General features: G+C 44.5%; 1 protein-coding gene across 1 annotated transcript in view; it reads left to right on the top strand.

Moving 5' to 3' along the window:
• DNAH11 (dynein axonemal heavy chain 11) overlaps nucleotides 1-26,295 on the top strand; it is a 4,227,155-nt gene that overhangs the window by 539,708 nt on the left and 3,661,152 nt on the right. The window contains exon 5 of the mRNA XM_069648254.1: nucleotides 2,921-3,020. Coding sequence (XP_069504355.1) covers nucleotides 2,921-3,020 — 100 coding nt within the window. The remainder of the gene's footprint in view (nucleotides 1-2,920; nucleotides 3,021-26,295) is intronic.

The following is a 26,295-nucleotide window of genomic DNA, read 5'->3' as shown; positions in this document are numbered from 1 at the left end:
TGGTATTTGTGTATAGTAGTTGAATCCAACATATGACTGTGCAGCTCAGGCCAAACTCGACTAGCACCTCCCATATAAGTCCCCATTCTATAGAACCAAATGCCTTCTCAGAGTCTAGAAAGGCTGCTACCGTGTCTACCTCTGTCTTAAATATGGTAATTGTGGAGAACCACCTTCTTAAATTCAGCTGGGTTCATCTTCCTGGGACATATATTGAATGATCTAGATAAATTAATGTATGCAATATTGTAGTAGTTCATTTGATAGCATTTTTGACAATATGTTACAGTCTGCATTCAGCAGTTATAGCGGTCTATATGATCCATATTTATCTGCTGGATTGTCTAGTTTTAGTAATATGATTATATTCGCTATCACTAGTGCCCTGGAAAGATGACCCTGCTCAAATGCCTCTTGATGTACCTTTACCATGCTAGGGATTATGAGCTCAGCATATATTTTATAAACATCTGCTGGAACTCCACCTGTCGCTGATGCTTTACTCTTCTGTGTTCGTGATGTATAACCTTCCTCAGTGGTAATCGCCTGGATCACTGTACCACCTTTTTCACTATTGAATATCCATGTAAGCCCCTTACTTGGCCTATCACCCTCAACAAATCTTCTTACTGCCATCTGCCTGTTTAGGTTTTCTTCCAAATTAGCCACTTCATGAAATGTCTCAAACACCTCATATAGTGGTTTTTGCACATTTATCTTACCTGTGGTATTGTATTCTTTCTGCAAAACCTTCAATTAATTGGTGAGCCCATCTAGTCTTTTACACAAGACCTTAAGTATCCATGCTTCCTTTGCAATACATATTCCCCTAATTTGCACCTTATATGTCTACCATAGGATGCCTGCTGATGATCTAGATTCTACGTTAAGCTAAAAAAATCTTCTGTTGTCTTCTCTATTGTATTTGTAAACACTTACTGCCTCATCACGAGTTTGGTGGTAACCCTTAAATGCAGCGGTAATGTGAACATTCATTCACAATGATCCTTGTTGTTGGGTGAAAATGCAGTATTCATTCTTTTATGTATCCTGTAGCCAACATGTGTTTCGACCAGAGTGGTCTTTCTCAAGGCAACTAAATGGCCAGTGGACCCCAATTACCTTTCCTTTTTGGTCAGAGCCAATATTGTGCAAATGCTTATTTCAATTCAATGTATCTCCTTTAATTGTACATTTACTATACTTTACGTTCAGGATTGCTGATGCAGGGCACCTTAACTTTAGATTATTTGAATGTGCCTCTTATTGGAGATTGTTACAGTTGAAACTATATTTTTTATAGAGGTGATGGAAATCCATCAGCGCTGTGTTCAACGTTCTTGGCGTGCCGTGTGTCTTAAGACATATACAACATCCATTCTTCTAAGCATTCATGAGATTCATTCAGATTACCTAAACAAATGCAAGATGCAGGTTTTTGATACCTTTTATTGGACGAACGGAAATTCTAAGCAGAGATGGAATAATGTATTGGCATTCAAAGCCTGATATACTTCTTCATTAGACAGTGGAAAGTGAAATAATTAGTAAAGAAAAAACGGCAGGACTGTTCTTTCTCAAAGCAAAGTAAAAAAAAGTACATTTTAAACTTCGTTGGCTGAAGGAAAAGTATCCACGCAAGGCAGTTCTAGAATTGCTGTTTTTTCTAAAAGACCATAAAAAGTCCAGGAGCACATATAACCGTTTGAAAATATTTCACATGTATAAGCTTAGAGTTGCATTTTGAGAAAACAATTTCTTTTCACATGTACCTGTTGAATGTCATATTTTTTCAAAGTTAAGCATGGGCACCCTTAAAATGGCCCTAGCATTTTTCTAAAATTACTGATGTGTTTTCACATTTCTTGCGTGGAGATGCATTGTAAGAAAAGAAACCTTGTTCAGATGTAAATATTACACCTAACTGAATCATAGATTAAGAGAGAGAGAGAGAGAGAGAGAGAGAGAGAGAGAGAGAGAGAGAGCTTTAATCGTTTAATAAGTTCTGACACTTATAAAACACAATTTATTTCTGTATTGACAATTATTAATTAATTAATTGTATTATGTATTTGGTTTATAGCAAACCTTGCATTTACAAATCATAATTTGTATACACAAACTGTTAAAATAGCATAAGACAATGAACACAACTCATTATTTTACTGAATTCAAAACATAGTCATGTTAACTTGTCAAAACTAAAATCAATCAATTCTGATTTCCAAGTATCAGACTAGACCAAAACATATTAGAATTAAGGGGATTATGTACAAACCGCCTGAAGTACAAAATCCAAAGTTGTTGTAAAAACGGGTATGGAATACATATGTGTTTTAAGAGATTTGAAAACATTTACGTCATTACATTATGCTTGTTTCTTTCAATAGCAGCCCAGGCCTCCTAGATTGCCCTTGACTGTTAGAAGTTGGGACGAAAGTACAGACATTGGGGCTCATTATGAGTTCGGTAGTATCTCAGCATTAAATCAGCCTGGATACCACTAAACTGTAATACCGTTACCACCACTTGGTCCAGTGGTATGACCCCCAGATTGCAAGTGGTGGTGGTGGTGTTGGTCTCCATTGAATTGGAGTCAATAGTCCACCTAAATCTGGCAGAAAGGTGGTGGATTTACCTCCTGCTCTTAGCTGGAGGTGAATCCTCCAATTTCTGCGAAACTCTTAGTTGGGCTGTGCTGTAATGCAGCATTATATGGTATTACTGCCACATGTTTACCTCACCACTCCACTTAAAATTCAATGCTATATAGTAAGGATGGCCTATTTTTTTGTGCACATAGCTTTCGCACATGATTTAGTAATAAAAAAAAACACACATTTAAAATTATGTATGTATGATTTAAGTGTTTAACATGGTTGTGTATATAGTCTAACATAATATTTCCTTATAATTTTAGCTTCAGTCTCCAGTGGTCCAGACCATGGGTAATGTTCTGCATGCCAAACAAAGCAGTTACTATCCTACATTCAAGACCCTTTTCAAAGAGGTAGAACATGGTAAGCAATCTACTAATTGCACGCAATCTACTAATTGTGCACACTTGTAAACATACTTCATATCAGCATAACATGCAGCTAACTTTTCCGTGGTGCAAAAATGCATTGAAAGTACATGTTTTATGCACTATGGCAATTTTTACCCTCGTGCTAATACCGTGTAAAATTGCATTTGTCATGGTGCAAAGATTTTCTAATGTGGCCCCAATGCTTTTTTGCAGTAGGGCAAATTGTGTCCTATTGCTAATACCGTGCACATTTGCACTTGCATCAGTGCATATATTCTGTAATCTGACCCATGTCCTCTTGCTCCTGTAATGCTCTAGGTCTATTCTTAGATGTATAATAATAATAATGAAATTACTTTTCAGAGGGGTCATTTTAAAACGAGTTTGAGTGTAAAATGATAGCGTAAAAAGCAATGCAAATGTTATTTATTATGCCTTCGTTGTATGCTCCGACACATTTTCCTGCTGACAATACGCAGATAACTTACACAGAGCAGAGATAATTGCTCCTCTGTCCTTTCCTCCCCTGTCTTGTGTGAGCATTTCATTTTATGCTTGCATGAGATTTTCATGCATGCGTAAAACTGATGGATTTCTATAGAATCTGCCTTGAATTTAGCTCCTGCTGATGATTAGGTGGATTCCATGAGAAACTATAGTAAACAGTGCCTGCAAACCGTAATTTGCAGATGGTGTTTACTTTTTTACAAAGCTGACAGTAAAAGTAAAATGTAAAAGCAAATGTTCCTAGTTTATCTACTTTTTGTACTCCACTTTGATGAGAAAGGCGCATTTGTAGCCACAATGCAGGCATTGCCCACTGAAATATGTTCCTCTCGTTTACCCCCCCCCACCCCACACACCCCCATCGCCCAAAATCAGCAGTACTATGGAACCACACCTGGTGGCACACCAAGCAAAGACACTGGTAGCTCCATTTTTATTTTAAAGGTCACTTCTCTCCACCTGCAGAATGATGTGGTGTCGCCTCAACACAATCAGGGACTGCTCCATTTGTTCTATATTTAATGCTATCTCCCTGACAACGCCTCTAGCCCACTCAACTCCACCCTTTCAGTAGGAAAGTTAGAGCATGGTCCAGTGCTGACAGAGGCACATGCCCAATCAGCTAATTTTTTAGGTTGTCTCCCCCTGAGATATGATCCCCACTGACACTCTCTAACCCCACTCTACCATACCCATACAACCTCACCCCACTCGACCCCATCCAGCCACCCCCACCACCTCTACCCATTTGACTAGTTCCCATTATCCTGACCCACCCAAATCTATCCATATCCCATACAACTCTACCCGTATCCCATCCAAATCTACCCCATCTAACTCTAACCCATCCCACTCTAATTCACCCCACTCTAACCCTTTCTACTCATACCCAATCCCTTTTTAACCCACCCACTACTATACCCAAACCTCTCATCACTCTACTCCACTCCACTACTCCTCACGCAACTTTCTATCCTCAGCTTATCTCACTCTACCCACCTAATCCAACCCTGTCACAATTACCCCACCCACTCTACCACCATGTTCTCCACCCCGCTATTCTACCCCACCCCACTTCTCCATTCCCTCCCCAGTATTCCACCCCACTCCACTATTTAACACCACTATTCTAACTCAGGTTAGCATTTAACTTTGCCAACTTTACCCCTGCCCCCCCTAATACAACCACGTTACCCCACCATTATACTCTTCACCTCCCCACTGCTCTATTCCAATCCACTATTTTTGCCCCACCCACTCTACCTCTATCTCACCCCACTCTAACCTCATCTCACCCCACTCTAACCCACTCTACTAACATCACTCCACACCTTCCAACTCTACCACCACCCACCCTACTCCTGCTACATAACACCACCCCACCATTCTTTTGCACAAATTCACCTCAATGCACTACTTTACCCACTACACCACGCCTCTATCCTACCCCACTAATCTATCCCACCAACTTATTCTACCCTAGTACCCCACCCCTCCATTCATTACACTACCCCCACTCTCTATACTTTGTGCTACACCCCCTGATCCACGCTACCACAACCAACTCTACCCACCCACTAAACTCACCATCACTGCACCATACCCAGGCTAAATCACTCTACCCTACCCTACCCCACCATTTACCCACTTACACCGACCCACAATACATCTTCACAAACCCACTTTTAGCCCCCCAACATTTTCTCCCACCCCCACCCCACTGTAACCTACACAACCTACCTGAAAACACTTTACCCTCGCTCCACCCTTCTTTACTCCACTTGACACCACCAACCCGACTCTATATTCATTCTAACCCCCCTCTACCATCACCCCACTGCTCTAAAACAATCCCACCCACTCTACTGCCAACCACCCTACATTACCCTACTGTAGCCCCGCATACCCTACCTCATCCTACTCTATCACCGCCCACTCTAACACCACCAACTCTACCACCAACTCAATGACTGTGCCCTGGATCATCACACTATACCCCCACCCCACCCCACCCTACTCTACCATTTTTCTTCACCCAACACCACTCTACTCTACCCACTATATCCCTCCCCACTACTCCCCATATACAAACCCAGTCTACTCACTGTGACATGCTCAGTGATTGGTTAAAATAACCATGTGACCAGGGAGTCCAATTGGAGCCGGGAGATATGTTGAAAGTGAAGGCTGGGCTACAAAAGCCCAGGTGGAACAGGTGTTTGGGTGTGATCAGGTGGAGCAGTGGTGGATAGAGACCAGATGGAGGGTGGAGCGGAGTGCTGATGAGACTGTAACAGTGTTTTGTGAGGGTGCAGATAAGGTGTGTGTGTGTGAGAGAGAGAGATAGACTTACTGGTTGTGTGTAGTGTAATGAGGAGTGTTTGTGAATGGAGAGTGGAGTATAAAGAGGGGGGAGAAAGCACAGGGGTAATTAGAGTGAAAGTGAGAGAGGGGGTATGGTAGTAGGGTGTGGAGCAATTGTAAATCAGTAGTGAGATTAGTGGTGAGGGCAACATGAAGGACGGGGCATAGTTGGTAGAGATAGGCAGAGGGAGTGTGTGTGTGATTAGATCAAGAAACACAGGCATAGATAGGGTATTGAAGGTAGAACAAGTGAGAGAGTAAGAGAACGAGAGTGAGGCATGTAGAGAGAGGAGAAGAGATTAGGAGAGGTGTGAAGACAGGTAGAGAAGAGGGGAGGAGTGGAACTAGAAAAAGAAGGGGAGATTAGGAAGATCTTCGATAGAATAGCACGGGATAGATATAGAGAGAGAAACTGAAGCAGAAGGAGAGAGTGTGGGGGCAGTGTGGTGGACAAAATGGAGAGGATTGTTTAGAAATGTCCTGAGGGAGCTAGATTGAAAAGGCCATGGCATTTGAGTTTGTTTCTCCCTATAGAAAATACCTAGACGATAGTAGTAGTGATTAATGTGATTTGGCATATGTTGGGGATATTCTGGGACTTAAGGGGAGGGAGCCCACCAGAAGATTGAAAGGGCTGTAGACACCCCCTTAGTTTAGTTTATTTATTTGTAAAACGCGGCAGCCCAGAGGCATCTGGGTGCTTTGCTTACAAGTTCCAAACAAATGCAAAAACATGGAATGCAGCAGTATAATACATAGGAGTTACATACATATGAGTTAAATATATACATCGGTCAGGAATTTGCAAACATATTTACATAGCAGTTCATGGTTATGCGATCAAAATGAGGTCTTGCTCTTGGAGCCACACTTTGACATTTTTCCGTAATAGGAGGTGAGAAGGTTCCTCTCTCAGTGATAACGGGAGGGCATTCCATTTGGTTGCAGCAAGGACTGCAAAGCTGACCCCGCCTGTTCTTTGTTGCTTGAAGCATGGGATGTTGACGCAGTGCTTCCGGGCTGTTCTGGTAGGCCATGTTTTAGTCTATCTGGTGACAGTATTGGATAAGTAAATGGGTGCCTGTTAGAAAAGCACTTACGTGTGAGGGACAATGTTTTGAGGGCGATCCTTTGCTTGATGTTGAGCCATTTTATTAAGTGTCTAGTTTCTGAGATGTGTTGTTTCCTTGAGATGTTCAAGGCTGCTCTAACGGTATTGTTTTGCATGACTTTTATTGAGGTTCTGTTGTGAAGTGCCAAGATAGAGCGCATAACAATAGTCGAGCTCTGAAAGGACTAGGGCTCTTGCTATTGTGATGCAATTAGCTGTTGTCAGGTAGGGACGGCAAGCAGTTATCAGCTTGCATGTGTAGAAGCCATGGCGTTTGTTTGTCTCGTTAAGGTTAGTGCAGAGACAATATAAATTCCCAAAGTTTTCGCAACTTTGGAGACTTTAATTATATTAAATATTAATATTAAAGGCGGTGAATAGGACATCCAATTTGTTCGGATTGGCTGGTGATGCCAGGAGGAGCAGCTCTGTCTTATCGTTGTTAAGACAGAGCCCATGCTTCGCCATCCAGGCTTGTATAATGAGGTAAACGTCATTGAGATCCTACTGTCTACAGTGTAATCACCAGTGATGGGGATGAGTATCTGGGTGTCATCCGCATAATTAGTGTAAGTGACACCCAGATAGTCGAGATCATCAAAAGGTGGCTTGGTGAACACATTATAGAGAGTAGAAGACACACAAGACCCCTGAGGGACCCCACAGTTAACTGGAGTGGGTGTAGCAGAGGCTGAGGGAGCGAAGACCCTCATGGATCTGTTGTTGAGGAAGGACTCAATCCAAGCGTTCTGCATCAGAGAAGTGTGTAGCAGATGAGAGGTGTTTACATAGAATTATAAAGTTCACCAGGTCAAATACTGCTGATAATTTGAGTACAAGAAGAAAGGCCAGTTTTCCGTTGTCTTTCAAGATCTGGATTTGAGTCTAGAGGTTGATCAGCGCGGTTTCAGCCCCATGTCTGGGTTGAATCCTGATTGTCTAAGGCCTAGTAAGTTATTAGATTCAAGATATTGTTGTATCTGCAGACAGGCCGCTCGGTCCTGTATTTTTAACAGAAAAGGTACCGTTGTAATGGGTCTATAGTTTGATGGATTGTTAGGGTCTAAGGAGGTTTTTCTTAGAAGTGGGAGTACCCACGCGTCTTTCAGATTGTTGGGTACTATACTGGATTTGAATGAAGTGTTAATGACAGATGTGATGAAGGGGCAAGGTCCTTCACAGCCTCTTTAATAAGAGGAGCGGGACATGTGTCTACCTGACAATTGAACAGTTTAAGTTTCAGGATGATAGTCTCAACCTCTTTGATGGAGAGGGGTATGAAGTTAACTTGGGGCTGCACCTTCCTAGTAGGAGAGGGTGGGGGCTGAGTGGGCTCAGCATTAGTAATAAGAGGTTTTTTTGTTTCTATTTTGTTTTAGAGCATGGTGATTTTGTCTTGGAGTGCATTCTGAATATTAGTGCACCACAGCGTATCTTTGGTGCAGGTATCGGGAAGTGGGGCAGCTGATTCTAACTCTTTCAAAATGTTGAAAGTTCCTTAGTGCTGGACTTAGCTTTGGTTATGCGGTCGTTGTAGTTATCTTTTCTTGCTTGGACAATGGCAACCTTGTAGTTTAAGGAAGCTGCAGTGAAGTTCTCCTTGTTTGCTTGGGATGGGGTGCTCTTCCATAATGCCTCGGAGATTCTTTTCAATTTCCTGAGAGCTTTGAAGTGTGGGGTGTACCAAGACTTGAAATGTGTGTGAGGTTTAGATTTACGTAGTTTAAGTGGTGCTAGTGTGTTAACAGCCTTGGGGATAGTATGATTGTACAGGTCGACTAAAGCCGTAGGATTTGAAAGAGTCATGGTAGGGTTAATGATTGGTTGAAGTAATGGTATTAGTTTCTCACTGGTCAGATTGCATTTATATCTAGTCATCATGGCTGGTGCTTGATTTTGTGGATAGGGTGGCGAAGATTCTTTAATAGTGAATGAGATTAGGTGGTGGTCGAACCAGGCGCATGGAGTGTTGGATAGGATATCGATGTTACAATTTAAGTAGGTTAACCAATCTAAGTTTCTACCTTTATTGAGTGTAGGTTCTGTTATGCGGTGTGTGAAACCTAGTTAAGTGATAGTGTCCTTAAGGGCACACGCCTTGGGGTCTTAAATGTCTTGGAAACCTAAGTTGAAATCTCCCAAGATGATGACTTGTGAATTGTTTTTAGTGTTAGTAGATAACAGGTGTAAAATATCGTGTTCGAAGGTGCTGGTCAGTCCTGGTGGACGGTAGATGAGGTGGATTGTGATGGTGGATGTAGGTGAGGTGGGAAGTCTGATAGATAATAGTTCTGCTGACGGCATGGGTTGGTTATTGAAGTTTCTTATGCCTAGTGAGGTTTTATAAATGAAAGCAATGCCTCCTCCTTTGGAGAGGTTATCATCTCTGTCATAGTTGTCCGGGATTGCAAGGGCAAGAGATGGTCCTGAAGCTCTATAAGACTAGCTTTAATTAGAGGTGGCATATTGTCCTGTTTACCTTTAACGGAGTTTGTTCAGGTGCGGGTGGCGGACGAATAAGGTAGCGGGGCGTATGGTGGTGTAGGCTCGGGCAGACCTCCAGAGCTCCCGGCACAGACAGGCATGTGCCTTATATTGAGGGCCTTGGGTTGAGAATGGGTTTGCGCCTTCGAGCAGAAGTGGTCCAAATAAATGCAAGCAATCCCCCAATGAGAGGAGAAGAGGTTGCTAGATAAACGATCAACAAAAAATAACATTGGCCATTTTGACTAGCACCACGCGGTTCTGCATGTGGAAAATGCTGAAAATTCCGGAATTAGGCCAAGAAATCAAAATCGAAACGGAGCTGCAGACGATTGCGACTTTGCTGGCAATTGGTAGCTGCAGACTGCTTACCTAGGCAAGGATCGCTGGCTGCTGCATGGTCTTGTGCTCCGGGCGATTGTGTTGCTGCAGCTGAGGAGTGGCGGTGTAGGATGGGTCTCTGCCCATCCATGAACGACGGAGAAAAGCACTCGGCACAGACAGGCTTGTGACGTATATTGAGTGCCTTGGGTTCAGGGCTGGCTTGCACATTCCGGCAGAGGCGGTCCAAATAAATGCCTCTTTATGAAAGTCTCTTTAGAAGAGACCAGCAGGTCTGATTTACTGGTTCTTGTAACTTGTTCCAACAGTTTATAGACTTTGACCTTTAACTTATATGATCTTCATCATTATTGTCTTTAACGCTGGCTTTCAGACCTATTCCTTGTACCGTATAGGATTCACTAGTTTTAGGGACTTTAGGGCTGCCCCCGTCTTGGGATCTCCTTACTGTATTAATTCTATCTTTGTGTATTTCACTTGACACTCTTAATTCATACCATGTATTAGTACTCTTCCTGGAATGGCCTCTCCACTCATCTTCAATTATCTCACATGCGTTCTTATTCTTGAATAGTTCCTTAGATATCTCAATATCTTGTGTTTCTCTTCCTCAATCACACTTTTACCAATTATCATATCTTCTCTGTATTATGAGTCCTCCCGGCGGCATGCATGGCAGCAGCTGGGAGCTTACCCCACTCCCGGGGTTCCTGGTCTCTGCGTAGTTGTGCGGGCACCTGGCCCAACACGGCCCATCCATGGTCATGCCACTTCTTTGGACGGTATGTTCCAGCCTGTCCTGACAACGGATTCCCCCTTGTCCATTTTGCCAGTCCGCCGGCTTCTCTGATGGCAGTTCTCGGCATTTCTGAGTGTTGCAAGTTCTGCGACCCTGCTTAGCTGTACCTCACCAAGGCGCTCTGACGCAAGGATGCTTCCCATGCGTACTGTTTTCTCTCCTCTCATCGGGCCTCCTTGTTTCACATTCATACCAACTTTTTCTTAAAGAGGTATTTAATTCTCCTTTCCACGGCTTGCTTAGTCAACATTGTCTACAGCCAAACCGAAGGAAGACACAAGGGCTCTTTACAAGTGAGCCAGTCTGGAAAAAATGCCAGAATAAATGCTGGTAATTCCGCCTACAGCATTTTTTCCAGACCGGCACACTTCAAGTTTGCTGGTGGGAGCCATGGTTCTCCCAGCAGGCCCGACCTGCTGGTAGATCAGTCCCTTACTGGCAAAGAAATACTGCAATTACCGGCACTGGTGATACCAGTGCCGGTAATTGTGGGAATACCATCCCATGGAGTCCTATAGGTTAGAATTAAGAATGATGAGCACATCTTTGCATATTTGTGGAAAAAAGAAACATTACATTAATTTCCAAATCAAGTTAATTCCAAATTGGGGCAGAAATAAGAAGTCACTTCCGACTGGGTCATTATAACTTGGGTGCGCCCGGAAGTCAGTCAGGTATGTCCTTACATCAGAATTAGGAATCCATTGAAATAACTCTCCATCTGCTCATTAATATTTAAAATGCATTGTGAATAATTACTTGTTTCTACAAGCTCTCTATCCTCTATAGGTTCTAGAAGGAAGAAATACTGGACAGTTTCCTTATGCCCCCGCAATACCAATAAGAGGACTAAGCTACTTTCTGTGGTGAATAAATGATCATGCTTGATTAATGTAAGCCAGGCAGGGAATTTTTACAGAGCAGTCACTACTGTCCTGTACCGGAATGTTTGCCTGCTTGGAGTCCAAGTGCTTTGAGACTTTGTGCCTGGTGGTAAGCTGTGTAATGCTAATGGAAAGAAAAGTCAGAAACCTGAATCAGAGGAAGTGATGCATTTGTAGTCCTTGTCCTAAATCTGGGTTATTTTCCATTGCGTCACTGAATATAGCCAAACATGGCTGGCATCTTGGTACATCAGTTACCCTGTGGTGTGAAATGTGGATGCATGATCTTCTCATGCACTTCAAAACCTCAGCCATATGAAAACTTGGTTTGGAAAGTTGGTCGGTGTGTTTCAAAGGCGGCAGTATTACTGTATATGAGTTTGTTGGAAAGTTGGAGGATTCACATCCAGCTTTGAGCTGGAGGTAAATCTGCCAACTTTCCACTAAATTTCAGTGGAATTACCACCGCAGTAATTCTGCCAAAATCCCCCATGGAGTCCTATGGACTCCAACGAAATTAGGACTAACACTGCCACCACCACTTGTAATCCGGCGGTAATACCAAGTGGTTGTAACGGTATTACAGTTCATGGCATTTCGGCAGAGTTACCGAGGAGATACCACCGAACTCGTAATGAGCCCCAAAATCTAGATATGAAGTTATTGCACTATGGGTTTTAACAGAGTCCCACATGTTATGGCTGGAGAAAGAGCAAGGCAGAAGGGAAAGTGTGTTTTGTAAGACCACATTATCTATTGGTTGATTCTTGAAATATAGAGATACAGTGTGTTTTCAGCATTGAAGAAGCTATCCGAATATTATGCTCTTGTCAAAAAAGTACCAAAGGAGTTGTGAGTGCAAACAAATCTGCCAACAATCAATTTACTGTCGAAGGAGATGACTTGCATTGGAATCCAGAATGCGTTCATAGACGTCAGGAAAGCAAAGTAATCTTGAACAATGAATTGAGCAGAAGGGTTTATTACATTTGACTTGCAAGGCAAATGGACAGGATCGTAGCAGTAACCCATTCCCAACCTACTAACCCGCTCCACCCAGCACACCAGCTCCTTAAATCGGTTACAGACACTCGAGCCCGAAACGTTGCAAAGCACTTAACAGGCATTCCGGCACACTATTCCTGCCTTCTTTTGAACAATAATGGCCATTGTCTTGAGGGATCAGTCCGCCCTCTGTCCATGTGCATAGGGTGTCACAAGGTAGATTATTTCTAGATTAAACACGGTGGCTCCTGCATACATCCAGTTACATCCTCCTCATAAGAATTGCAAAGAAACTCCACCCACAAGGCAATATGGTACAGACGACAGGTCCATTGTTTAGGCCTGTAAAGATCAGTGTGATCCACTAGTGCAAAGTCTGTGACCTTGCCCCAGTCACCTCTGGTGACCAGAGTCCATTCTCAGCGCTTTTGAGTGCTCATGTGCAGTCCAGATCATGGCACCCAGCCGTGCCTGAAGTCAATAAATATAGGGCACTCTAACCAGAGTCATCTGAGATTCAAGGACAAATTATAAACCCTGAGAGAGGGGTTACATGGGTGACATCATAAATTAATAAAATGTTTTCTTTTATTATCTGTGAGGGTAAACCCCAATTCCACCCCCTCCATTCTTCACCCTCCCACACCCTGGTATTTATTTCAACTTAACCGGGGGCTGCATACATCCAGGCTTTTTATTATATATTGTGATATTTATTGCTCAGCCGGAAGGCTTTCTTTGGTGTTTCCTTAAAGTGTATAAACATGGCAGACTTATTATGAGTACTCTGCCCCTTCCCCCACCTACACCCCCATGAGGGTTCATGTTTGTGAATGTTGCCATGTTCCCTTTCCCACTGCATGAACTTTCTTGTAGCAGAAAAGTGCAGTCCCGATAGGTGCCGCCTCTCAGCTCCTTCCTCCTTTTCTTGTTGCTCTTTATGGGGTATTACTCTGCCATCCCATGGATGAAGGTAATCTGTGACAAAGGTTTTGAGGTGAAACTTTGGCCTACGCCAATGAAGACATCTCTAAATTACAGATCCAAACTACTTAATAAATCATCTGATGGCTGCAATTGAGTCTCTAATAGTACAAATCCCATGCATTTGGTGATGCTCTTTACTTAAACAATTGACAATATAATTGAATTGCAACTAAAAAACCTATAAAAACTACTCTGAAAACAGCTTTAAAATGACAGTCTGAACCTTTCCACCTATAAATGTGAGGTCTTTCTACAGTGACGAATCAAGAGGAATTCATCCCTTCTCCCCTAGGCCGAGCCCCTCTGTGACACTAGGGAGGTGAGCCCGCTCCACAACACCCTCCCTAGGTGTTGAGGCAAGTGGGTCCCCGCGGGGAGAGACTCCCCCTTTGCGTACAAAGACTCCTGTTCCAGTGGGGAGCCCCCTAAGTCACACCCCATTGTGACATACATGGGAATATCAAATGCATAGAACACTATACAATCCAGAGACTTGGGTGAAGAGAAAACTAAAATATACTATTGTCAGCATGAAAGAGGATTTGTCCCTTTAAACTGAAATCCACATTTAACAGGGACGAGGAAACTGGATGAGGAGGAGATGCCGAAGCGAGTCGAGTCAGAGAGATGCATATGCATGGACAGGGCGACCGCCTAACCGGATAGCACCTGAGAGGGGAGGAGTCCCAGAGAGCCACTGTACCCACAAATCTGCTTTTGGAGTGAGTGCAAAGCACTGGACATGCAGCACCCACTGAGAGGGAGAAATTGAGGAACCTACGGTGCTGTCATGACCATGACGGCTTAGTGGTGGACACAGAAAAACACTGAAACCACTACGCTGCAAAAGCAGCAAACCGTCTGGATAGCAGCAGCGTTCGCATCTTGAATGGAGAGAGAGCCGGGAAAGTGGGATACCGGAGAAGGCGGCGATGTATAGAAAAGAGGCAACCGAACAGACCATGAGTTAAGAGAGCCGCAGAGATGTTTCCCCACTGAATTCAAGGTAACAGGGAGAACAGAAGACCGGGGAGGCCACACGGGGATCACTATGGAATTGGCTCAGTAAATTGATGAGACAGTAATGTTGAAGCCGAAGAAGAAGAACTCTAATAACAAGAAAGAGAGAATAACAATAAATGTTGGAAGAGATATCAGTAAGACTGAGATACCAATATGGTGGGAAGAGGTAAAAATACTATATATGTTAAGTAACAGAGAGTGTGAACCAGAAGGATAATACTATGAGGGAAGACAAGAGAGATCCACAATAGTCAAGTTAAGACAAACAAAACACCCCAGGAGAGGGAAAACCTAACTATCAAGAAAGCATACCACAGCTAATGGCACATGTGCTACCCAAGTAAATAAGATACATCATTGTAAAGAAAAAAATGAGAGAGACAAAAGGTGTTCCCGGAAAGCAATCCAAAAAAAGTAGAGAAACCCCAAAGAGTTTGTGAAAGAATTACAATAACTTATAACAAGAGTTACAAGAGACAATTTGATATTAATCTAATAGTAAGAAGCTTGAAGCCACTGAGGAAACCTTGAGAGAAAAGATAATCAGGAGAAGGGAGACATTCTCCTGACCTTATTTATTGTTAGAAAGAGGTAGTCAGTTTGGTTTTTTGTAAAGTGGACCTTTTTTGTGTTTTGACTTCCTGATGACAGACAAGCACCCTAGTCATTTACATATGCAGGGAATACCCACATAGCAATAGGGAAAGTTAGGCATTTCTTATCATGTGATAAACATCCAATCAGAAAGGTCAACACTGTGCCTGCGTTTTTCTTCCGATCCTCCACACTACATGCCAGGGGTGTTGCTAGGTCTGGAAAAGACCCGGGGCTATGCTGATGCCAGAACTGTCGCACGGGAGGCTAGCTAGTCTTTTGATTGTAGCTCCTGAGATTCCATCCGGGGCTACAACCAAAAGACCAGGGGCTATAGCCCCCTTACCCCGCCCTAGCAACGCCTCTGCTACATGCTCACCTTTAAAATGAATTATGAAACAAATTGATAAGGTCTGAGACACCTCTTATCCATTGCTTAGTGTACGGACAAGAATAGACCTGTCTTCCTCATGTGTTACATCAAGCAACTTCTCCAAATCAAACTATATTCATATATCGTCACTGTCGATGCCGAACACCAGACCCATTATCCTGCCAACAGCTAATGTGAGAGATGAGAGAACATAAAGGGCTTGCACAATGAACATAAAGGGCTTACACATTGCCATGTGTCATATCTCTAAGGTTTGCTTGATGTAGTTGCCAACTGCACACCATTCACACCATCCAGTATAGAGTTCTCCACTTACAGATCTCATAGAAATCCAGTATCCAATTCAACCACCTTGATGCACCTCACATTTCCAAAGCTATTTGAAACAGCTGGTGTTCAAAGCCCTCCACAAATGTGGCCATCACGCTTACACATGTTACCTGCTGCCTCATTTACAAAGTTGCCATCTTGCATGTTCATTCCTACCCAGACAAGGTAACCATTCATCTCTACCAACACTCCATAAGTAGCCAAAACCTGGTCAGATTAAAGCTTCAAAAATTCAGAAAAAAGGGGATAAAACTGAAAACAGACTTTCTCTGTCTACACCCCCATCCTGTGGAACCTCATAACCATGTGTGGCCATCAGCTTGAAGTAAGTGATGGGCTTCACCTAACTTTTATTTCACTCGGTTGCACTGTTTTACAACCCGGGGATTTTCATATTTTCAATATCCCCCTAGACATTTAGGTATTGCTTTGTCTTCTCCATGTCTCCTCCGTAGGTCCTTCTCAATCTGATGCACCGGGTCCATCCCTTTTTGGACTCCGTTATGTGGATCCAATGTTGCACAATCTCCCCCCAGTGCCCTTACACGCTATGTGTTGGGCCTCACCACTTTCCATTGATGACAGGAGCACCCCTTCTCAAGGTGGGTGAGGCCAGCTCCTCTGCCATTCATTTGCATTTTTAACCAGCTTTATATCTTTGTTTATATGAACCCCTCTCGCCAGTTTTGTTCCCCTTGTCCTGTTCTGGTGAGCTATGGACCGATTCCTTGGAGGCTAGGTGTAGACTTGATTTTTCTCACCCCACGCCTTCCTTGTTCTCACCACACGCTCTCTCCTCTCTTGTAGAGCGACATCCGTAGGTCCAGATGAAGGTAGCCCTCACTGCCCACCGAAACGTCTTTTGGACACGTAATTTCATTGCGGCCCGCCTATAAATCAACAGGAATACATCTACTGACGTTGACCTAGGATTGGTCTCTAGACACCCACAGCACCCATTAATTGACCTTTTGAGTCACCAGGAAGACTATCTCTTCATCTTTGCAACTGGTTTCAGATTAGAAACAGCCTGGTCGTTGGACCACAAGACTTTATACTTGTTCTACAAACCAGTTCGCAAGCAACTAGACTCCTGTGGGTGGCAAATTCATTTGCTTTTCTATGCCACACACAACCATTGCAGAATAAGTCTGCCCCACTTTGCAGGTTTACAGAACCAGGGTTGCATCCCTAGTTGTGTGGGTATTTTACTTCATTTTGTATGTTTTGGATAAGTTGCATATTCAGAAATATATGTTCAAAATGGATTCCGTTTGAAACTGTTCTGTCCTTGAATCTTTTTGTATGTACACCATTGTTTGGTGAACATTTGCAATGTACACCATCTGTTGGTGACTCCTTGAAAGTATAACCTGTGCAGTACCTTTCTTTGAGAACATTTTTTTCTTTGTTAAAAAACTCCTCAATTAAAAATGGCTACAAAGTCACAACAGTAGTCCATCATAATCATTGATTTCCTGCTCCAGACTAGTGACATTGCTTTTTAATGGGGTAGCCGGAGATACAGTCAGTGGTATATCCAGAGAATTTCCTTGGTTCTACATTTATTGTCTTTGGAGGCTAATTAGTCATGAGCCTCATCTGTAATAAAGTAATCACACGTAAATGAATAGTGTGTGCAATAACCTGTTTGGGTAGGTCAGCTTTCCTTTTGTATACCAGTGGAACCTCATAACCATCAGTATTAGACGTGCACCCCACCTCATGAAATTAAAAAAAAAGCTGTTCAGGGAGCACCGTTTTCACGTGCCATAACTCCCCCAATCCAACCCGCAGCCAATCCCATCCCTGCCCTCATTTCTTCTCCTGTTGCTTAACTGTAATTTGACAAAGACCTATTGAAACGTTGCCACCTAACCTGTAATCCTATTAATATCTGATGTACAGTGCTCTGCTGCTTTTCAAAGGCAGTCCATGCTCAATCAATACTGAAAATAAGTTCAAATAAATAAAATGTGCATAAAATGCAACATATATAGATGTAATAATCTCAAAATATAAATCATGGGGAACGCAATATACTGGGAGTACTGAGCTATACGAGGGCTATTCTGCATAGAAGATGTTACATCTGGGGATCCACTAAATCCATTGCTGAATTAAAACAAATCATGGAGCTGTCTGGCAATGAATTCCGCACATCAGGGTGGCACTCAAGAGTGTCATTTCAGACAATGGGTGGGCTAAGTAATGCAGTTTATTAAGCCAGCAGCAACACGCAGCCTTGTCATGTTCTAAATATTGGTTGTATTGGTTTTACTGTTACACACCAGGCTTCATGAGGAGGACAAGCAACAGAAGAGATACAATGTCAAACAGTTAGAGGAGCAGGGTCGTGTGAGGATAGTATACTAGATGCAAACCCTTACACATGACATACCACCACATATGAACCGTATTCTGCCTGTACATTGATGTTATATATACACCTTCACGGCAAACTTTCAGGAGGACATATACACAATATTAATATTCAAACACCCAAAATACTGCTTCTGAAGTTACAATGGTTCTACATCTCTGCACCATGGAGGAGATCTAGCATATTTTTGCATGTCATGTTGCAAAACATGTTCGCCAAAAAACTATGACGGGTCAAAATGCACTCTGAGGACATACTGATCACCACATCACCTTAATTGATAAGAAACAGACAATCAGTCCAGTTATAGTAAAATGATTTGCCTTTGTGAACTTCTCAAATGTGTTTGGTGCCTTAGACAGCATGCACGCACACACACACACACCCACACACACACACACACACACACTCACACTTACACACACTATAGCCGCACTTCAAAGGTCCGCGGTCAGGTATCGTGGTACTGAAAATCCCAATCCACCATGAATATCTAATTGAACTTTGATGCAGACCTCTTTAAAAGATATTGGTGCACCCTGATTTCTAACATGCACACTTAGTGCCAAGGCATCCTCTTGGGTGCTCACAGAGAGGCTATTTGTCCCAAAGAAATGTCTTGAGGTTTGATAGATGGGTGCAAAACAAAGGGGGGTCTGGGAATCTCTCTACCAGCACGAACACAGCCCAATGACCTGTTCTTGGGTGAATAACCCCTGGGAGAGACTCGACCAAGTCTTTAGCTCACTGTCCCTTTCACAGAGAAGAAATTTACCTGCATATCAGCCTTTGTCCTGCCCAGGGGCAGTCCAGCGCCGAAATGCTAGGCAATTCTCCTCTGAACAAGAGTACCATCAGTAACCCCATACACGTGTTTCAGCCTTGTTGGGCATCATCAGTGAGGTGAAACTGGTGCCTCTCTAAGAACAGTGAGCAAGGGGTCCACGTCTGGATCGTCCTGTTAACTTAGGGTGAAACCCAAAGTTAATGAATGCAAAACAAAGGGGGGTCTGGGAATCTCTCTACCAGCACGAACACAGCCCAATGACCTGTTCTTGGGTGAATAACCCCTGGGAGAGACTCGACCAAGTCTTTAGCTCACTGTCCCTTTCACAGCGAAGAAATTTCCCTGCATATCAGCCTTTGTCCTGCCCAGGGGCAGTCCAGCGCCGAAATGCTAGGCAATTCTCCTCTGAACAAGAGTACCATCAGTAACCCCATACACGTGTTTCAGCCTTGTTGGGCATCATCAGTGAGGTGAAACTGGTGCCTCTATAAGAACAGTGAGCAAGGGGTTCACGTCTGGATCGTCCTGTTAACTTAGGGTGAAACCCAAAGTTAATTAATGCAAAACAAAGGGGGGTCTGGGAATCTCTCTACCAGCACGAACACAGCCCAATGACCTGTTCTTGGGTGAATAACCCCTGTGAGAGACTCGACCAAGTCTTTAGCTCACTGTCCCTTTCACAGAGAAGAAATTTCCCTGCATATCAGCCTTTGTCCTGCCCAGGGGCAGTCCAGCGCCGAAATGCTAGGCAATTCTCCTCTGAACAAGAGTACCATCAGTAACCCCATACACGTGTTTCAGCCTTCTTGGGCATCATCAGTTAGGTGAAACTGGTGCCTCTCTAAGAACAGTGAGCAAGGGGTCCACGTCTGGATCGTCCTGTTAACTTAGGGTGAAACCCAAAGTTAATTAATGCAAAACAAAGGGGGGTCTGGGAATCTCTCTACCAGCACGAACACAGCCCAATGACCTGTTCTTGGGTGAATAACCCCTGGGAGAGACTCGACCAAGTCTTAAGCTCACTGTCCCTTTCACAGAGAAGAAATTTCCCTGCATATCAGCCTTTGTTCTGCCCAGGGCAGTCCAGCGCCGAAATGCTAGGCAATTCTCCTCTGAACAAGAGTACCATCAGTAACCCCATACACGTGTTTCAGCCTTGTTGGGCATTATCAGTGAGGTGAAACTGGTGCCTCTCTAAGAACAGTGAGCAAGGGGTCCACGTCTGGATCGTCCTGTTAACTTAGGGTGAAACCCAAAGTTAATTAATGCAAAACAAAGGGGGGTCTGGGAATCTCTCTACCAGCACGAACACAGCCCAATGACCTGTTCTTGGGTGAATAACCCCTGGGAGAGACTCGACCAAGTCTTTAGCTCACTGTCCCTTTCACAGAGAAGAAATTTCCCTGCATATCAGCCTTTGTCCTGCCCAGGGGCAGTCCAGCGCCGAAATGCTAGGCAATTCTCCTCTGAACAAGAGTACCATCAGTAACCCCATACACGTGTTTCAGCCTTCTTGGGCATCATCAGTGAGGTGAAACTGGTGCCTCTCTAAGAACAGTGAGCAAGGGGTCCACGTCTGGATTGTCCTGTTAACTTAGGGTGAAACCCAAAGTTAATTAATGCAAAACAAAGGGGGGTCTGGGAATCTCTCTACCAGCACGAACACAGCCCAATGACCTGTTCTTGGGTGAATAACCCCTGGGAGAGACTCGACCAAGTCTTAAGCTCACTGTCCCTTTCACAGAGAAGACATTTCCCTGCATATCAGCCTTTGTCCTGCCCAGGGGCAGTCCAGCGCCGAAATGCTAGGCAATTCTCCTCTGAACAAGAGTACCATCAGTAACCCCATACACGTGTTTCAGCCTTGTTGGGCATTATCAGTGAGGTGAAACTGGTGCCTCTCTAAGAACAGTGAGCAAGGGGTCCACGTCTGGATCGTCCTGTTAACTTAGGGTGAAACCCAAAGTTAATTAATGCAAAACAAAGGGGGGTCTGGGAATCTCTCTACCAGCACGAACACAGCCCAATGACCTGTTCTTGGGTGAATAACCCCTGGGAGAGACTCGACCAAGTCTTAAGCTCACTGTCCCTTTCACAGAGAAGACATTTCCCTGCATATCAGCCTTTGTCCTGCCCAGGGGCAGTCCAGCGCCGAAATGCTAGGCAATTCTCCTCTGAACAAGAGTACCATCAGTAACCCCATACACGTGTTTCAGCCTTGTTGGGCATTATCAGTGAGGTGAAACTGGTGCCTCTCTAAGAACAGTGAGCAAGGGGTCCACGTCTGGATCGTCCTGTTAACTTAGGGTGAAACCCAAAGTTAATTAATGCAAAACAAAGGGGGGTCTGGGAATCTCTCTACCAGCACGAACACAGCCCAATGACCTGTTCTTGGGTGAATAACCCCTGGGAGAGACTCGACCAAGTCTTTAGCTCACTGTCCCTTTCACAGAGAAGAAATTTCCCTGCATATCAGCCTTTGTCCTGCCCAGGGGCAGTCCAGCGCCGAAATGCTAGGCAATTCTCCTTTGAACAAGAGTACCATCAGTAACCCCATACACGTGTTTCAGCCTTGTTGGGCATCATCAGTGAGGTGAAACTGGTGCCTCTCTAAGAACAGTGAGCAAGGGGTCCACGTCTGGATCGTCCTGTTAACTTAGGGTGAAACCCAAAGTTAATTAATGCAAAACAAAGGGGGGTCTGGGAATCTCTCTACCAGCACGAACACAGCCCAATGACCTGTTCTTGGGTGAATAACCCCCGGGAGAGACTCGACCAAGTCTTTAGCTCACTGTCCCTTTCACAGAGAAGAAATTTCCCTGCATATCAGCCTTTGTCCTGCCCAGGGGCAGTCCAGCGCCGAAATGCTAGGCAATTCTCCTCTGAACAAGAGTACCATCAGTAACCCCATACACGTGTTTCAGCCTTGTTGGGCATCATCAGTGAGGTGAAACTGGTGCCTCTATAAGAACAGTGAGCAAGGGGTTCACGTCTGGATCGTCCTGTTAACTTAGGGTGAAACCCAAAGTTAATTAATGCAAAACAAAGGGGGGTCTGGGAATCTCTCTACCAGCACGAACACAGCCCAATGACCTGTTCTTGGGTGAATAACCCCTGTGAGAGACTCGACCAAGTCTTTAGCTCACTGTCCCTTTCACAGAGAAGAAATTTCCCTGCATATCAGCCTTTGTCCTGCCCAGGGGCAGTCCAGCGCCGAAATGCTAGGCAATTCTCCTCTGAACAAGAGTACCATCAGTAACCCCATACACGTGTTTCAGCCTTCTTGGGCATCATCAGTTAGGTGAAACTGGTGCCTCTCTAAGAACAGTGAGCAAGGGGTCCACGTCTGGATCGTCCTGTTAACTTAGGGTGAAACCCAAAGTTAATTAATGCAAAACAAAGGGGGGTCTGGGAATCTCTCTACCAGCACGAACACAGCCCAATGACCTGTTCTTGGGTGAATAACCCCTGGGAGAGACTCGACCAAGTCTTAAGCTCACTGTCCCTTTCACAGAGAAGAAATTTCCCTGCATATCAGCCTTTGTTCTGCCCAGGGCAGTCCAGCGCCGAAATGCTAGGCAATTCTCCTCTGAACAAGAGTACCATCAGTAACCCCATACACGTGTTTCAGCCTTGTTGGGCATTATCAGTGAGGTGAAACTGGTGCCTCTCTAAGAACAGTGAGCAAGGGGTCCACGTCTGGATCGTCCTGTTAACTTAGGGTGAAACCCAAAGTTAATTAATGCAAAACAAAGGGGGGTCTGGGAATCTCTCTACCAGCACGAACACAGCCCAATGACCTGTTCTTGGGTGAATAACCCCTGGGAGAGACTCGACCAAGTCTTTAGCTCACTGTCCCTTTCACAGAGAAGAAATTTCCCTGCATATCAGCCTTTGTCCTGCCCAGGGGCAGTCCAGCGCCGAAATGCTAGGCAATTCTCCTCTGAACAAGAGTACCATCAGTAACCCCATACACGTGTTTCAGCCTTCTTGGGCATCATCAGTGAGGTGAAACTGGTGCCTCTCTAAGAACAGTGAGCAAGGGGTCCACGTCTGGATTGTCCTGTTAACTTAGGGTGAAACCCAAAGTTAATTAATGCAAAACAAAGGGGGGTCTGGGAATCTCTCTACCAGCACGAACACAGCCCAATGACCTGTTCTTGGGTGAATAACCCCTGGGAGAGACTCGACCAAGTCTTAAGCTCACTGTCCCTTTCACAGAGAAGACATTTCCCTGCATATCAGCCTTTGTCCTGCCCAGGGGCAGTCCAGCGCCGAAATGCTAGGCAATTCTCCTCTGAACAAGAGTACCATCAGTAACCCCATACACGTGTTTCAGCCTTGTTGGGCATTATCAGTGAGGTGAAACTGGTGCCTCTCTAAGAACAGTGAGCAAGGGGTCCACGTCTGGATCGTCCTGTTAACTTAGGGTGAAACCCAAAGTTAATTAATGCAAAACAAAGGGGGGTCTGGGAATCTCTCTACCAGCACGAACACAGCCCAATGACCTGTTCTTGGGTGAATAACCCCTGGGAGAGACTCGACCAAGTCTTAAGCTCACTGTCCCTTTCACAGAGAAGACATTTCCCTGCATATCAGCCTTTGTCCTGCCCAGGGGCAGTCCAGCGCCGAAATGCTAGGCAATTCTCCTCTGAACAAGAGTACCATCAGTAACCCCATACACGTGTTTCAGCCTTGTTGGGCATTATCAGTGAGGTGAAACTGGTGCCTCTCTAAGAACAGTGAGCAAGGGGTCCACGTCTGGATCGTCCTGTTAACTTAGGGTGAAACCCAAAGTTAATTAATGCAAAACAAAGGGGGGTCTGGGAATCTCTCTACCAGCACGAACACAGCCCAATGACCTGTTCTTGGGTGAATAACCCCTGGGAGAGACTCGACCAAGTCTTTAGCTCACTGTCCCTTTCACAGAGAAGAAATTTCCCTGCATATCAGCCTTTGTCCTGCCCAGGGGCAGTCCAGCGCCGAAATGCTAGGCAATTCTCCTTTGAACAAGAGTACCATCAGTAACCCCATACACGTGTTTCAGCCTTGTTGGGCATCATCAGTGAGGTGAAACTGGTGCCTCTCTAAGAACAGTGAGCAAGGGGTCCACGTCTGGATCGTCCTGTTAACTTAGGGTGAAACCCAAAGTTAATTAATGCAAAACAAAGGGGGGTCTGGGAATCTCTCTACCAGCACGAACACAGCCCAATGACCTGTTCTTGGGTGAATAACCCCCGGGAGAGACTCGACCAAGTCTTTAGCTCACTGTCCCTTTCACAGAGAAGAAATTTCCCTGCATATCAGCCTTTGTCCTGCCCAGGGGCAGTCCAGCGCCGAAATGCTAGGCAATTCTCCTCTGAACAAGAGTACCATCAGTAACCCCATACACGTGTTTCAGCCTTGTTGGGCATCATCAGTGAGGTGAAACTGGTGCCTCTCTAAGAACAGTGAGCAAGGGGTCCACGTCTGGATCGTCCTGTTAACTTAGGGTGAAACCCAAAGTTAATTAATGCAAAACAAAGGGGGGTCTGGGAATCTCTCTACCAGCACAAACACAGCCCAATGACCTGTTCTTGGGTGAATAACCCCTGGGAGAGACTCGACCAAGTCTTTAGCTCACTGTCCCTTTCACAGAGAAGAAATTTACCTGCATATCAGCCTTTGTCCTGCCCAGGGGCAGTCCAGCGCCGAAATGCTAGGCAATTCTCCTCTGAACAAGAGTACCATCAGTAACCCCATAACGTGTTTCAGCCTTGTTGGGCATCATCAGTGAGGTGCAACTGGTGCCTCTCTAAGAACAGTGAGCAAGGGGTCCACGTCTGGATCGTCCTGTTAACTTAGGGTGAAACCCAAAGTTAATGAATGCAAAACAAAGGGGGGTCTGGGAATCCCTCTACCAGCACGAACACAGCCCAATGACCTGTTCTTGGTGAATAACCCCTGGGAGAGACTCGACCTGTGTTTGTGCTGGTAGAGAGATTCCCAGACCCCCCTTTCTTTGCATACATTAACTTTGGGTTTCACCCTAAGTTAACAGGGCAATCCAGACGTGGACCCCTTGCTCACTGTTCTTAGAGAGGCAACAGTTTCACCTCACTGATGATGCCCAACAAGGCTGAAACACGTGTATGGGGTTACTGATGGTACTCTTGTTCAGAGGAGAATTGCCTAGCATTTCGGCGCTGGACTGCCCCTGGGCAGGACAAAGGCTGATATGCGGGGAAATTTCTTCTCTGTGAAAGGGACAGTGAGCTAAAGACTTGGTAGAGTCTCTCCCAGGGGTTATTCACCCAAGAACAGGTCATTGGGCTGTGTTCGTGCTGGTAGAGAGATTCCCAGACCCCCCTTTGTTTGCATACATTAACTTTGGGTTTCACCCTAAGTTAACAGGGCAATCCAGACGTGGACCCCTTGCTCACTGTTCTTAGAGAGGCAACAGTTTCACCTCACTGATGATGCCCAACAAGGCTGAAACACGTGTATGGGGTTACTGATGGTACTCTTGTTCAGAGGAGAATTGCCTAGCATTTCGGCGCTGGACTGCCCCTGGGCAGGACAAAGGCTGATATGCGGGGAAATTTCTTCTCTGTGAAAAGGACAGTGAGCTAAAGACTTGGTAGAGTCTCTCCCAGGGGTTATTCACCCAAGAACAGGTCATTGGGCTGTGTTCGTGCTGGTAGAGATATTCCCAGACCCCCCTTTGTTTGATAGATGGGTGGTTTCAATTTTATATTGACGTAAACACCCAGTACATTGTCTGGTTATGACTAGGAACTGCAATGTTCCTGTTGTTCATACACATCTACGATTCTATTTTTTTTAAGGTTATCTCTGCTTGTCCTCCATGCAGTGGAAACTGAAGTAATAGTTGGAATGTAAGGTTCCTTCAAGGTTGAATTATTGGGGCTGGTTAGGGTCACACTCTCTATAGTGTACTGCTCTTGCACCTGTGAGTTCAAGGACACTGACCATCTGAGGGCTGCTCTAGTTGTATGCAGTTGTGAATATATGCACCCGTAGTTTAGCTTCTTGAGAAATACACATTTGCTTTGGTAATATTCCTAGTATACAGCTGCCTTGAGAAATACATCATCATACTAAATCTCGTTGTTCCTAGAATGATAGACCTAAATGTTTGATGTTGCTGTCTATTCTATTGAAGGTGCTGTTAGTCAAGGAACTCAATTTTGCCAGATGCCATTATGATCCATTTTAATCCTATAAGTACTACACTTCGTCCAGTGATGACCAATTACAATGTGTCTGGATG

This window comes from Ambystoma mexicanum, chromosome 2q, assembly GCF_040938575.1.
Source record: "Ambystoma mexicanum isolate Mex_15411 chromosome 2q, UKY_AmexF1_1, whole genome shotgun sequence".
NCBI classification, from domain to species: Eukaryota; Metazoa; Chordata; class Amphibia; order Caudata; family Ambystomatidae; genus Ambystoma; species Ambystoma mexicanum.
This window is presented reverse-complemented; position numbering and strand designations above follow the sequence as displayed.